The sequence below is a fragment of the Myxocyprinus asiaticus genome, chromosome 31, assembly GCF_019703515.2.
Source record: "Myxocyprinus asiaticus isolate MX2 ecotype Aquarium Trade chromosome 31, UBuf_Myxa_2, whole genome shotgun sequence".
Classification (NCBI taxonomy): domain Eukaryota; kingdom Metazoa; phylum Chordata; class Actinopteri; order Cypriniformes; family Catostomidae; genus Myxocyprinus; species Myxocyprinus asiaticus.
Genome location: NC_059374.1, coordinates 21,276,413 through 21,291,003, shown reverse-complemented (window position 1 = coordinate 21,291,003; position 14,591 = coordinate 21,276,413). Strand labels below are relative to the sequence as shown.

Genomic DNA, 14,591 nt, shown 5'->3' with positions numbered 1-14,591 from the left:
CTTTAAAACACAGCTGTTCAAGTGGTTCATATTAACATTAAGACATGCATTTTTGGCTGTTGTGTCACACCTTGCGCAGTTTTTTGAGTCTTGAATCCAGCCACGAGTGTTGCATTTTTAAGATAACGTGACAAGCATTTTAAAATGTGTGTTGAGACACCTGCGGTCTATTCCACTCTGTTGCTCTTCATCTTCAGTTTTGTAAACACCCTCTAAGACAGTGTTTGCTGTAAGTACCCCCACAGCACCATCAGTAAGGCTCAAGTACCCCTTCATCGTCACAAATGTTAGCTTGGTACATTAGGAAATATTAATTTTACACATTTTATTTATCATTAGTTTTTCGTCTTTTTGGTAGACAGTATATTAACATGTTTAAACAATAAACATAATATTATATATATTGTTAGGCCTGCATTAGCATTGTTTACATGCACAATTTTACTATTTAGAAGTATTTACACTGATATTTAGAACAAATGCTAAAATGGTACTGTCTCTTTAAGAAAACCAGCAGTTCAACGTTTTGTTTTGTTTAAGTGAATTTAAATGAGTGTGGAGTGGCATGGCTTCTTTATTATGATTAAATGTTTATTTTTTGTTGTGTTTGTGTTTGCAGTGAGAGCTGAGAGGGATAAAAGGGGCAGTCCAAACTGCCGGAGGGGAGAGAGAGCTACGCTTCAAACGCCTGAGTGTGTGTGCATTTAAGTGTCTGTGCTGAAAAGTCACGTTTATTGTAAATAAACGGCTTCATTGAGAAAAGAATATGCCGAGTCCCACTTCCTCCTTCCGACAGATCCAGTGACTTGTTACATGTTGATTTTGATCAACAACTGAGTGTAAAGAATGCAATATTAAGAAAGACATAATTAATGACAAATGGATTGCATGGATCTCGTCTTTGGACACATGCACGGAGCGAGTCAAACCAAACTGAAATGGGATTCACTGCTCTAAGAAACACATCCGTTTAGGTGAACCAAAACTAGCCTAATTACACAGTGCTTCCTGAACATCGATTGCAACCGACCAACTAGGCAAATTTGAGAATATGTAGTTTCAGTAGTTCGCAAGTTAATGTAATACTGTGTTAAGGTGTTTGTCCTGGGGGGGAGGAGAGAAAGTCATGTTATTGTCTAGAGATGAGTAGAAGTTTGTAGAAGCGCTTGCTTCATAGTTATCGGGGCTGCGCAGCGAGACGAGCTCGAATACTGTGGGGAGGTGGGCACGTTTGCGGAGTGATTAAGAATAAGTTGGACGCGGCACACGATCCGCATCTTGCAGAGCCGAATTCGGCTCGTGTCTGTTCGGATAGAGGCTGTGTATAGCTGTAGTGAGCTGTAGAATTGTCAGAGCGGGTGCTGCTGCGGCAGCGAGCTTGCGCTAAAATGTCTGCATTGATTTGAAAAGATGTTGTAATTAGAGTAGCAGTCATTTGGAAGGAGATCGCTTGTTGCATGATTGCCCCTGTGTTCCAAATGGAATAAATCACGCTCTGAAGGACGCTTTGAAGGGAGAACAATCGTGATAGTCATGTTGGAAGATGACTTCAAAACGGAATCGCTGAATGGAGCACGCCCTAAACAAGCTGCGCAACAAGGTAGTGAGGCTGACAGGAATCACCTGTGCGGGAGAACCAGACTGAAACGCTGGGAAGCATTGGAATGATGATTGGATTAAATAGATAATCTTTGTTTTCCTTGCGTTCAATTAAAGCTGTAATAGAGCTCAAGTGGCATGATGCTGGAGCGGCGCCCGTACGTGAAGGCAGGCTCACGCAACGGACAAACGGGTGGAAAGTTTAGAAGAGAGAACATATGAACAGTCATAGGGAGCTGTTTCACATGTATACGGCACCGAAGCAGCCAGTTGCGGAAGCAGCTTCACGCAATGATCTACTTTGGCGGGTAGAGATTAGGAAGGAAGACAGAGTAAAAGTAGCACTTAAAGTGGTAGCGGTCACTGCTGTAAAAACAAATGAGCTGCTGCGGCAGCTTCTGTTGAAAAACTAGATGATTTAGACGGAAGAGCTGTTCTGATGAGGGCGAATGCTTTGCAGTGAAGTCGCATCCGACGATCCGAGTCTCTCGCACAGGTCTGTTCGTGGGCAATGGGTGGGGCCGAATGCCGGATACACTCAATGCCACGTAGAGGTAAGCAGCTATTTATATACTCTTACTCTGGGAGTGTGATTGGTCGGATTAAATGAACTTGCTCCTCCCGAACCTTGTTAATGAAACTTAATTTTGCAATTCCCTAGTCAGAGAGTTCAGACTTACATTTGTGCCATTGACACTCCACTGTACAGTGGGTTTTGGAGAGCCTTCAGCCTCACATCTCAAGATCTTGGTCATGCTTTCATCACTGCGCTTCTTGATTAGGTTCTTGATCACTGGACGACCTGCAAACAGATTCATGTCATCAGCTATAAATAAATATATAGAAGATACTCTAAAATTCCTCAGCTAATTCAGATTTCTCTAATTAACTTTGCCCAATGGTTTCAAGGGATAGTTTACTCAAATTAAAATTCTGTCATCATTTACTCATACTAATGTTGTTCCAAAGCCATGTGACTTTCTTTCTTCCCTGGAAAACGAATATTAGGCAGAATGTTTGGGACTGACAGCCTCAATCACCATTCACTTTCACTGCACGTTTTTTGGAATGGGTAAAAATATCGATTTTATGATGCACCGCGATCTTCGTTTGAACGATCTCAATTTCAATTCGCACTCACACCTTCTCTCATTATATGCGATTACTGGCTGATGCAGGTAGTCTTCAAGAGACAGTACACATTTAACATGTGTTCTACATATCAATGTAAATACTTGTAAATAGTACAAATTATGCAAGTCATTGTAATAATAAACATGTAACAAAAATACAAATGCAATTTCAAGAAATATTTTGATGTATTAGACGAATTTGTTTTTTTAAAAAAAGCTAAAGTGTGACCAATATGATGAAAAACTAATGCTAAAATATAATTTGTAAAATTGATATTTTCGAATTGTACCTAGAAGTTTGGAAGGTCCCCTGTATAATTGAGAGCATTAGTTGAGAGATAAAATAGGAATCGAAATATCTGTATTAATACCCAGTACTCCTAGTGACAGAGACTGTCAGGCCCTTATGTTCTGCCTATTTATATCTGCTTCAGAACAACATGAGGGTGAGTAAATGATGTAAGAATTTTCATTTTAGGGAGAGCTATCCCTTTAAGAGTATTTATACATACAGGTGCTGGTCATATAATTAGAATATCATCAAAAAGTTGATTTATTTCACTAATTCCATTCAAAAAGTGAAACTTGTATATTATATTCATTCATTACACACAGACTGATATATTTCAAATGTTTATTTCTTTTAATTTTGATGATTATAACTGACAACTAAGGAAAATCCCAAATTCAGTATCTCAGAAAATTAGAATATTGTGAAAAGGTTCAATATTGAAGACACCTGGTGCCACACTCTAATCAGCTAATTAACTCAAAACACCTGCAAAGGCCTTTAAATGGTCTCTCAGTCTAGTTCCGTATGCTACACAATCATGGGGAAGACTGCTGACTTGACAGTTGTCCAAAAGACGACCATTGACACGTTGCACAAGGAGGGCAAGACACAAAAGGTCATTGCAAAAGAGGCTGGCTGTTCACAGAGCTCTGTGTCCAAGCAAATTAACAGAGAGGCGAAGGGAAGGAAAAGATGTGGTATAAAAAAATGTACAAGCAATAGGGATAACCGCACCCTGGAGAGGACTGTGAAACAAAACCCATTCAAAAATGTGGGGGAGAACCACTACGCACAGACGTATGCAAGACATGGGTTTCAGCTGTCGCATTCCTTGTGTCAAGCCACTCTTGAACAACAGACAGTGTCTGAAGCGTCTCGCCTGGGCTAAAGACAAAAAGGACTGGACTGCTGCTGAGTGGTCCAAAGTTATATTCTCTGATGAAAGTAAATTTTGCATTTCCTTTGGAAATCAGGGTCCCAGAGTCTGGAGGAAGAGAAGAGAGGCACACAATCCACGTTGCTTGAGGTCCAGTGTAAAGTTTCCAGTCAGTGATGGTTTGGGGTGCCATGTCATCTGCTGGTGTTGGTCCACTGTGTTTTCTGAGGTCCAAGGTCAACGCAGCCGTATACCAGGAAGTTTTAGAGCACTTCATGCTTCCTGCTGCTGACCAACTTTTATGGAGATGCAGATTTCATTTTCCAACAGGAATTGGCACCTGAACACACTCGCCAAAGCAACCAGTATCTGGTTTAAGGACCATGGTATCCCTGTTCTTAATTGGCCACCAAACTCGCCTGACCTTAACCCCATAGAAAATCTATGGGGTATTGTGAAGAGGAAGATGCGATATGCCAGACCCAACAATGCAGAAGAGCTGAAGGCCACTATCAGAGCAACCTGGGCTCTCATAACACCTGAGCAGTGCCACAGACTGATCGACTCCATGCCACACCGCATTGCTGCAGTAATTCAGGCAAAAGGAGCCCCAACTAAGTATTGAGTGCTGTACATGCTCATACTTTTCATGTTCATACTTCTCAGTTGGCCAAGATTTCTAAAAATCCTTTCTTTGTATTGGTCTTAAGTAATATTCTAATTTTCTGAGATACTGAATTTGGGATTTTCCTTGGTTCTCAGTTATAATCATCAAATTAAAAGAAATAAACATCTGAAATATATCAGTCTGTGTGTAATGAATGAATATAATATACAAGTTTCACTTTTTGAATGGAATTAGTGAAATAAATCAACTTTTTGATGATATTCTAATTATATGACCAGCACCTGTAGATAAATGATGTACAAATAGTACTGCAAACTTACCTTCAACTATCAATTCAAATGTACGTGTTTTCTGGAGGCCAGCCATGGAAACAATACACTCATACACTCCTGCGTCAGAGTACTTCAACTTGTAAAACTTGGGTAGGAGGATATCCAGCTTGGAATTGCCCTAAAACAGATTTTCAGTATTTATGAATGATGGAAAGTCATCACAAAGTTACATTTTTTAATGCTTTGGATTTTATAGAGATATTTGTTTTCTACCTTTCTCCAGGATATTTGATGCTTTCCTGAGGCACTGACATTTAGAGCAGTCTCAAAGCTCTCGCCAAGTTTCTTTGAAACTTTACCAGTGGTGTCGAGGAACACGTCAAGATCTTTGGGGGAAAGAGACAATTCACATTGTTAGCTTTGAAAAACAATGCATGTGAAGTCAAGTATGTTAATGAAACATTTCCTTACAGTCAACTGTGATGAATGCAGAATCTGTCAAATCTTCATTGTCCACCAGTGAGCATTTGATTTCCCCAGTGCTAGCCCGAGTGAGGTGGGTCAAGGTGTATGTGTTGGAGTTCTCCACAGTCTTTTTCTCCCCCTGCAGAGAAAAAGAGGCACACTCAGCAAAGCTTTATCAGGCCAGCAGGAAAGGGCTGGAAAGAGACCCTAAGCAGACATACCTTGATATAGAAGCTGTAGCTTTTAGGTGGGGGGTTTCCATCTGCTGTGCATTTAAGGGTCACATTGTCCCCTTCCTTAAAAGGACCCTGGGACATTACCTGGAGACTGACCTTCTCGGTGGGGTCTGTGGAAAGAGGGCATGTGTGAAGCAGGAAGAGCAGCACAGAGAGGGAGATTAAATCCCTGGTAGAGCTAATGCAGATAAGAGCACTTCAGAGAACCTCCTTATGAGCCAGAAGAGGCCCTTCAGCTCAGTAGTTGAGGCTTTGAGTGTGCTCTCGTGGTGAGAAATGCTTCTGAGAGTTAGTAGTGGAGCTAGTTCCTTCACAATAATGCCCAGAGGCAGGACAAAATGGTCTTGCTCAAGAAAGCCAAAAGGTCTTTTTTTTTTTTTTTTTGAAATAGGCACTTTAAATGGTCGTTCTGAATAATCCTGTGAATTATCTCAAACATTAGGCCATTAACCACTTCAGTTTTGAATACATTAATTCACAATGCTGTTGTTTGGTAGAGAGTTACGGAGGAAAAGAATAAAGCATTAGGAGGAAAACACAATTTTAGCATGTTAAATGTCCCAGATAGGAATAACACTGTCCAAAGACTTTCTATTTGCAGTGAAAGAAAGAAACGTACAGATCACAGTGAGGTTAACAGCTGCAGACTCCATTTCAGCAGACCTGATGTGTTGAACTCGACAGGTAAACTGGGCATCAATGTCTTCCTTCACTGCAGCATAATCAAGCTTAGAGGTTGTGGTGGACAGTCCTGTCTCACTATCAACATCCACAACTGTGGTGATTTTAATGGCTGCAATGAACAGAAAAACCCACTACTGGTTAATAAAAACAAAATACCTAAGCTTTTCATAACATTCAATGGGCATGAACTATAGTGTATCAATAATGAATTTCTACCGGTTTCATCAGGCATGAGTGGAGTTTTGTTCTTGAACCATGTGATGTTGGCAGCTGGATTTGCACCTGTAGTATGGCACTGCGCTAGCTGAAGAAACAATGAAAAAACGTTTGATCATTAATTTCCTGTCATAAAAACATGGTCGGTCTCTTAACATATACAGTATATTGGTATCTTTTCCTCAAGTTAAGAGCCAGTAAATTAAAACCAACAGAAAATAAGTCTAGAAGTAAACTTTGTTCAAGGAGAATACTACATATGACAAAAAAGCTTGATTCAAAAGGGGTATATAATACAGGATTCATTCATCCAGAAGTAAAAATGTCTTTCTTTCTTATGCAGAACACAAAAGGAATTTTTTAATGAACATAGCAGTCTATCTTTTCAATTCAATAGCAGTTGTTTTGGTGAAAAACAACCCAAAACTTAAGTTGTTTTTCAAATCAAGGCACGTGTTTCAAAGAGGCACGTGTTTACGCCAGAACTTACATTGATTGTAGCACTAAAAACAATGCAAGCTTTGTGTTAACACGTGTGCTACTGTAAATGACTTTCTCTCATAGCACTCATGAATGCTTTTCACTCAAAAATTACTTACATTTTCTGTTGTTTCTCACCAAAACCTGTCAGATGCCATTAGAACACCTGGAATATGATGCACGAGTCGCATGGACTACTTTGACGAATCTTTTAGGTCCTTAAGATTTAAAGGGATAGTTCAAAAATGAAAATTCTCTCATCATTTACTCACCCTCATGCCATCCCAGATGTGTATGACTTTCTTTCTTCTGCTGAATGCAAACAAAGATTTATTTTTATTTTATTTTTATCCCCTTTTCTCCCCAATTTGGAATGCCCAAATCCCACTACTTAGTAGGTCCTTGTGGTGGCGCGGTTACTCGCCTCAATCCGGGTGGCAGAGGACAAGTCTCAGTTGCCTCCGCTTCTGAGACATTCAATCCGTGCATCTTATCACATGGCTCACTGTGCATGACACCGCCGAGACGCACAGCACGTGGAGGCTCATGCTATTCTCCGCGATCCACGCACAACTTACCACGCGCCCCATTGAGAGCAAGAACCACTAATCGCGACCACGATGATGTTACCCCACGTGACTCTACTCTCCCTAGAAACTGGGCCAATTTGGTTGCTTAGGAGACCTGGCTTGAGTTACTCAGCACACCCTGGATTCGAACTCGTGACTCCAGGGGTACAAACAAAGATTTTTAAAAGAATATTTCAGCTCTGTAGGTCCAAACAATGCAAGTTAATGGGGTCCAAAACTTTGAAGCTCCAAAAAGCACATAAATGCAGCATAAAAGCAATCAATTTGACTCCAGTGGTTTAATCCATGTCTTCTGAAGCGATTCAATCAATTTTGTGTGAGAACAGTCCAAAATATAACTCATTTTTCACTATAAATCTTGATATCAGCAGTCTCCTAGGCGATGATGATTTCAATCTCGATTACACTTCCTAGTGCCATCTAACGCTTTGCGCATGCATCAAACCCTAGGAAAGTGTAATCGTTACATTTTGGTCTGTTCTCACCCAAAACCGACTGGATTGCTTTAGAAGACATTGATTTAACCACTGGAGTCGTATGGATTACTTTTATGTGGCCATTATGTGCTTTTTGGAGCTTCAAAATTTTGGTAACCATTCACTTGCATTGTATGGACCTACAGAGCTGAGATATTCTCCTAAAAATGTTTGTGTTCTGCAGAAGAAAGTCATTCTCCTAAAAATGTTTGTCATACACATCTGGGATGGCATGAGGGTGAGTAAACGATGAGAAAATTTTCATTTTTGGGTGACCTATCCCTTTAATGTGAGCCCACTGTATTGAAAAGACGGCCCTTTTGTGTTTTGTACAAGAAAGAAAGACATACAGGTTTGGAACAACCTGAGGGTGAGTAAAATATGTTCGAATTTTTGTTTTTGGGTGAGCTATTCCTTTAATAATAGAATATATTAGACCATATATATACATATAATTGGTTATGTGCAGAATTCAATCCCAGAACCCACCGTAGTTAGTTTGCCAATCTCCATCACAGTTGCTTGCTTTGCAATCTTAGGTTGCGAAGGAGCCTCTGAAGAGAGATAAAAAAATTTTGGTAGTGTAATAGATAAATGCATCCTTTTATTTAATCCTTAACAATTACATTTGTTTATTAGAACTTATCATTAGAAATATGAAAAAATTCAAGGTTTTTGGTCACAGCTATTGTAGACTTACTATAAATCACCAGTTGAACAGAGTTTTCCAAAATGTCTTCGCCTACCACCACCATGCAAGTAAAGGTTTTCTGATCAGCCATTGTCACTTGCGTAATGACGAGACTGAAGTCCTCTTTAATACTGGCTCTGTTTTTGTACTTCACATCCTCTGAAAGACTGGCATTCTGACCCGCCTGTTTCACCAGTATGTTGCCATCGCTGCCCTAGTAAACAAACAAAAAAAGTCACGCTTAACGTAGCAGTTTATCAAAGACAACTATAAGTAAGTGTAAACACTGTGGCTCTGAGGTGTTTTTAAAACATCATCCTGTTTGAGGAGACATGGCAAACTCTGGCTCAGCCAATGGTGTGAGTCTGGGACGGGACTACTTGTAATTAGCTGTTTAGCAGGGAATTGACTAGGGAAGTAGGAATGTTTGGGATACCAGTCATTATTTTTGCAATTCCATTTGGTGAAATGACAGACTGTACCTTTAGATTCACTAAAATACAACTTTTGAAAAAAATAAAAGTACCGGTAGTGAGCCTCAAACTTACATATTTCCATTTGGCCATCATGACAGCCTGTGGTTTGTCACGTCCATTCTTGCATGGGATTTCAACAGTCTCTCCATACTTGCCATTGACAATTTCCAAGCCACTCACTAAAATATGCAATAAAAAAAACAGCAAAACAGTGACAGTTAATATATATGCCGTCAAGTTGCAAGAGATACATTGTAGTCAGGAAAAGCCTTAAAGTGAACATATTCACATTCACATACAGTTTGAACACCAATATTTTCATCATCATCATCATCATCATCATCATCATCATCATAAGGTTTTAGGTTAAATTTTGTATTGTGTGACTGAAATCAAGACTTTGGGGTGACCTCTGATACTGTACTTCAGAAGTGTGCTTTTAATTCTAAACCTTAAAATTTGAATATTATTTGAATCACATTAATTTTGTTTGGTTTCCAGGCAAAGCAGGCTAAAATTTTGAATATTCAAATAGAGCCAAGCACACATGTTTTTCAAGTATAAATGTTTGTATTTCACTCACATACAGTGACTCCACACTAAATAATGCAGTTGATTCAGAATCCAATTTGTGTACAAACTGGTTAAAACTTCATACAACTCCAATTCTGAAGAAGGGACGTCAACAGTTTACGGATAACTGTCAACATAACACCTGATAAAAGTTATATGAGATTACAAGAATTTGGATTAACAAAACCACATCTATTTCACAAAATTCCATAGAAACTTGTGATGAAAGGTTAAGCATGACTGAACCTGTCACAAAACTCACTATTTAGGATTCAGACATGTAGTTAAGGAAACCTGTGGAAGTTTGTGATGATGTAAAATAACATACCAATGGAAGAACCAAACACGCTTACTGACTCTGGCAATACTGCTATAATTCTCATATAGCCTATTGTTTTATATGCATAAACCAGAAAACCATCTGTATACATTTCTCTATATCAAAGTCTCTTCTCATGTCCAGAGAAGTAAAAAACTCAATAGAAAACACTTCTCAGCATAGGCCAACAGGTTAAACAGACCACTGGAAAAGAACTGAATGCACTCAAAGTCCTTCCTGCAGCCTTTGGCCACACAAGTAGGTTCAATGATGAAGCTCTGTTTCATTGCACACAGTGAAAATGGTTCTACTAATTTACCTGTACAGGCCTGTCATAAAACAGCTTTCTGTCCTTGTTCCTTTACAAAAAGGACATACCAGATCCAAAGGAAGTAAACACAACATGCTTTCAGTCCTTCTTCTTCACCATATGGAGTGTTTACTTGGATGTTAATTCAAACCAAAGAGTAAATATTCATGCTAGCAACATTGATTATTATGATATATATCAATGAAGGCTGGGAAATTTAACACATTAATTTCTGTGATTGTCTGTTTAACACATTCAAAAGATTCTATGCAATTAATGCAGGATCTATTTTTTTTTTCTTCACTTCTTGAAACCTCACTAATGTTTTCGCCCACTTCCTGTGGCATTTATACATTTCCAAGAGGCTGACTGAATCAATTGCATATCCTACCACAGAAACTGACTGTGTGGTGCAGTGCATACTTATTAATTATGCTTGATGCATGTCCCGGCCATAATAAATAGGGCTGGGTACTGATAAAGATTTCCCAATTCGATTCGATTCCGATCTCGATTCCATTTAATATAGATTCCTATGGGTACATTTCTGTTACAATATCCATTTTGCTTACATGTAAAAGAAATTCTCTCTCAGCTAATGCTCTTAATTATAAAGCAACCTTCTAGGTAACCCTTCTAGGTACAATTCAAAAATATAAATTTTACTAACTATATTTTATTTAATTACATTTTCATCACATTTTAGCTTTTAAAAATGTTCAAATTTAGTCTATTTCATCAATTATTTTCTTGTAACTTCATATATTATGTTGCATACATATATATATATATATATATATATATATATATATATATATATATATATATATATTTATTTATTTATTTATTTATTTTATTTGCAATTTTATTGCATAATTTACTTGCATAATTTGTACTATTTACAAGTATTTACATTGATATGTAGAACACGAGCTTAATCGGTACTGTCTCTTTAAGATTAGTGGCATCAGCCAATGAGCACATATAATGAGAGAAGACGTGCGTCATTTCTTAAGCGAATCTATATGTGATTAGAGATAAATGTTTCTTTTTTTTTTTTTTTTTTTGCTTTTACTTACAACTGACTGTAAAATACAGAAAGGGTATTAAAAGAGACATTATTCAATTACATGGATCCGTGGATCTCTTCTTTGGACACACAGAACGAGTTAAACCAAACTTTTACTCTCAACATGCAGTGGAAAGATCTCGGTGCTAATAACTTCTCCACTATACTACTCAATCACTGGAGAGTGAAATCTGAACAAGTAGCTTATCGTAGACATGTGGTGAGATTTGGTTGCACATGCAAGTGATTTACTTGCATTATACATGGTTGCCATAGACTGAAAGATCAATACTGGGATTTAAGAATCAATATTGAAATCATTCAAACGAAGATCGTGATGCATCGAAAAATCTATATTTTTACCCAGCTCTAATAATAAACACGGAAGCGGATTTACTGTATGGAGAATGGAGACTTCACCCGCAAGCAGTGAGCCAGGTGTAGGAGAGATATGGGCAAGCTGCCGTATCTCTTCGCATTTCCCAAAAACACTCACTTACTGTCATCGGAGTAGTATTGGTGCATCTCTACTATCTACAAATATTTTAAACAGCATTTTGCAAATTCTTGACTAAAAACTAAAAGGGATAGTACACTCAAAAATGAACATTTTGTCATGATTTACTCACCCTTATGTTGGTCCAAATCTGTATGACTTTCTATCCATGGAATTCAAAGGAGATGTTACAGAAAGCAGAATGTTAGGGACTGATAGCCTCGGTCAACATTGTGGTGACTGAGACTGAACAGTCTAACATCTGCTTTTGTGTTCCACAGAGGAAAGAAAATCATTCAGGTTTGGAATAATGAGGGTGAGTACTTTATGACAGAATTGTTATTTCAAGTTGAACTATACATTTAAGAGAAACAGAGACCAATCACAAGACTTTCCCTTATATATTCATTTAAATTGTAACCTAAATCTTGATGTGGATCATGAAAGAGTCTATGGACACCTTATGTGTTAACTCCCAAATACAGAATGGGAAGGATCGCATCTACACACATTTTCTCGGCTACAGCTGTCTGTTTTGAACATGATTTATAACATGTTTTCTTGTGTGACACTGAAGCTTTAGTTGGAGTAGCAAAAAAGAAAACGAAAGGTGGCTGACACACTAAGATAAAAGGATTGTATGTCAGTGTGCCGTCAGAGCTTACAAACCATCAGCAGGTGAAGTAAACAAATGACATTGCTCTACCCCACCCCCAGTCCCTGTACTCTTTGTTGCATGAACAGGTGATCTGCTGAAGCAGCTTCTTCATGCACCTGTTACAGGGTTCATACAGCTTTTTAAGAGTGAAATTTTCAAGGTACCTTAATCATCTTTTTCAAGTACCTCAAAGCTTTAAATATAGAGCAAAACTTGCGTGATTCAGTCGGGTTTCGATATCGCGGAGATCACAAAACGTATGTGACCCATTTGAATTCTACAAAGAACGTTCTAGTTAAAAGCTCTATATGGAGGAAGTCAAACCTCTCAAACTGTTAGACAGCCCTGACATTATAAACAGCACTGACGAGGTAAAGAGATAACAGTGTGCCATGCATCAACATCGATTACAAGTTTTTTTAAATACACCTTATCATCCAAACTAAAATGTTTTTACAGCAGTGACACTATCTGGTAACTGGTATAGATGCATATTAAATAGATTAGGGGCGAATCTACAGTATAAGATTTCTTTTTTATTATTAATAATTATTCTGTCATCATTCAGTCACCTTTTTCTTGATCCAAACCCTTAGGACTTTCTTCCATGAATGGAAAAAAAAATATGTATTTTTCCATTAATGGAAAAAGATGCAATGAAAGTAAATGACTTTAATCTACCTAACATCTCCATTTTATTATCCATTTTGTACTCCATGGAATTATTAACTGTGAAAGTTGTAGTAAAGGTTTCTAAATATGTTTAGGCTCTTTACTATTGTTGATATTTTTTAGGAAGACTATCTGTAACCATAGTAGCCATAGTAATGTGGAGCCATCAATGGCCTTACCTGTGGCAATGGCTTTATCATTACAAATGCCACTGTTACAAAATGGAAGAACAATGGTAAACTTCCATAAAGGCAAGTACATTTTAGAATGATTAAAGGGGTTAAAATCTGGACTTCTTTAGACCAATAGACAAATTATTGACAAAGTTTTCCTCCTGTTCTCTCCTACTCCAGTTAACTGGTCATGTTTGCCTTTAGATATTCTAAGAGATGACTTAAATCATTAGGCTTGTGTCCTGCTGAACTCATATAATTCTTGTTCAAATAAAATGTCCAAAACAAATGCATGCAGTTACAGTCTCCAGCTAGTTTCATCACTTTTTGTGGGATGGGGTTAGTGACTTTGGAACACCACTAGCCACAGTGTCCAGTTAGCCAAAAAGTGAATGTTAAGCCCTGTACACAATGCACATCTGCAGCTGAAATAAATTTAGTGTGAAGGGATTGTTCCCCCCACACCAGTATAAGATGTGACTGTAATTATCAGATTGATTTGAAGAATATTATGTAATTATGAGTGATTTCAGATGTTCTGACAGCTAAAATATGTAAAGGGTAAATGTATTCACCCAGGCTGGGTCACACATTCAAAATGGCCTTTGAACATGTAACACTGCTTATAAGTAAAACAGGGTTTCTGCAAGTTTAATCATGTTTTGTTCATGGAAGAATAGTATTCATCATATATATATACATTTGTGTTTATCATATTAAAATTTGTAAATGTACCAACATATCAATACATAGCCGATGAATAAACAACAATATTTACCTACAAATTATATAAAATTATTTATTGTAAAAAATCATGTGGAGACGTCTGTGATAATTAAGAGATTTCACAAGCAAACTGTAATAATATATTACTGTAATGTAATATTAAATCATTATTACTGAATGTTAATTTTTTTGTAGTACAACAGTAATATTTGTCGTAGTTTCATTACATTCACACAGCATTGGTACTATTAAACCCTCAAACCTTTTTTAACAGTAAATTGAAGACATTTGTATTTTTGCTTTTTTCTAGTGTACCCATAATTCAAATCACTTAAAAAAAAAAACATACTAAATGACGTTTTTTTGAAAATGTAAAAATGCAGAAAGTTTTTTGTGAGGGTTAGGTTTAGGGGTAGGGTTAGGGGATAGAATCTGTAGTTCGTACAGTCTATGGAGAGTCTTCATAAGGACAGCCGGACC

The 14,591-nt window shown here is 37.7% G+C and overlaps 1 protein-coding gene across 2 annotated transcripts in view; it reads right to left on the bottom strand.

Annotated features, from left to right (window-relative positions):
* The window catches only part of LOC127422524 (CD166 antigen homolog A-like), a 31,941-nt gene that overhangs the window by 5,031 nt on the left and 12,319 nt on the right, over window positions 1-14,591 (bottom strand). For both annotated transcript variants that reach the window (XM_051666116.1, XM_051666117.1), the window contains exons 2-11: window positions 9,188-9,294; window positions 8,649-8,853; window positions 8,438-8,502; window positions 6,403-6,490; window positions 6,122-6,295; window positions 5,488-5,612; window positions 5,273-5,405; window positions 5,075-5,187; window positions 4,850-4,979; window positions 2,280-2,401 (exon numbers count right to left, since the gene is read on the bottom strand). In XM_051666116.1, coding sequence (XP_051522076.1) covers window positions 2,280-2,401; window positions 4,850-4,979; window positions 5,075-5,187; window positions 5,273-5,405; window positions 5,488-5,612; window positions 6,122-6,295; window positions 6,403-6,490; window positions 8,438-8,502; window positions 8,649-8,853; window positions 9,188-9,294 — 1,262 coding nt within the window. The remainder of the gene's footprint in view (window positions 1-2,279; window positions 2,402-4,849; window positions 4,980-5,074; window positions 5,188-5,272; window positions 5,406-5,487; window positions 5,613-6,121; window positions 6,296-6,402; window positions 6,491-8,437; window positions 8,503-8,648; window positions 8,854-9,187; window positions 9,295-14,591) is intronic.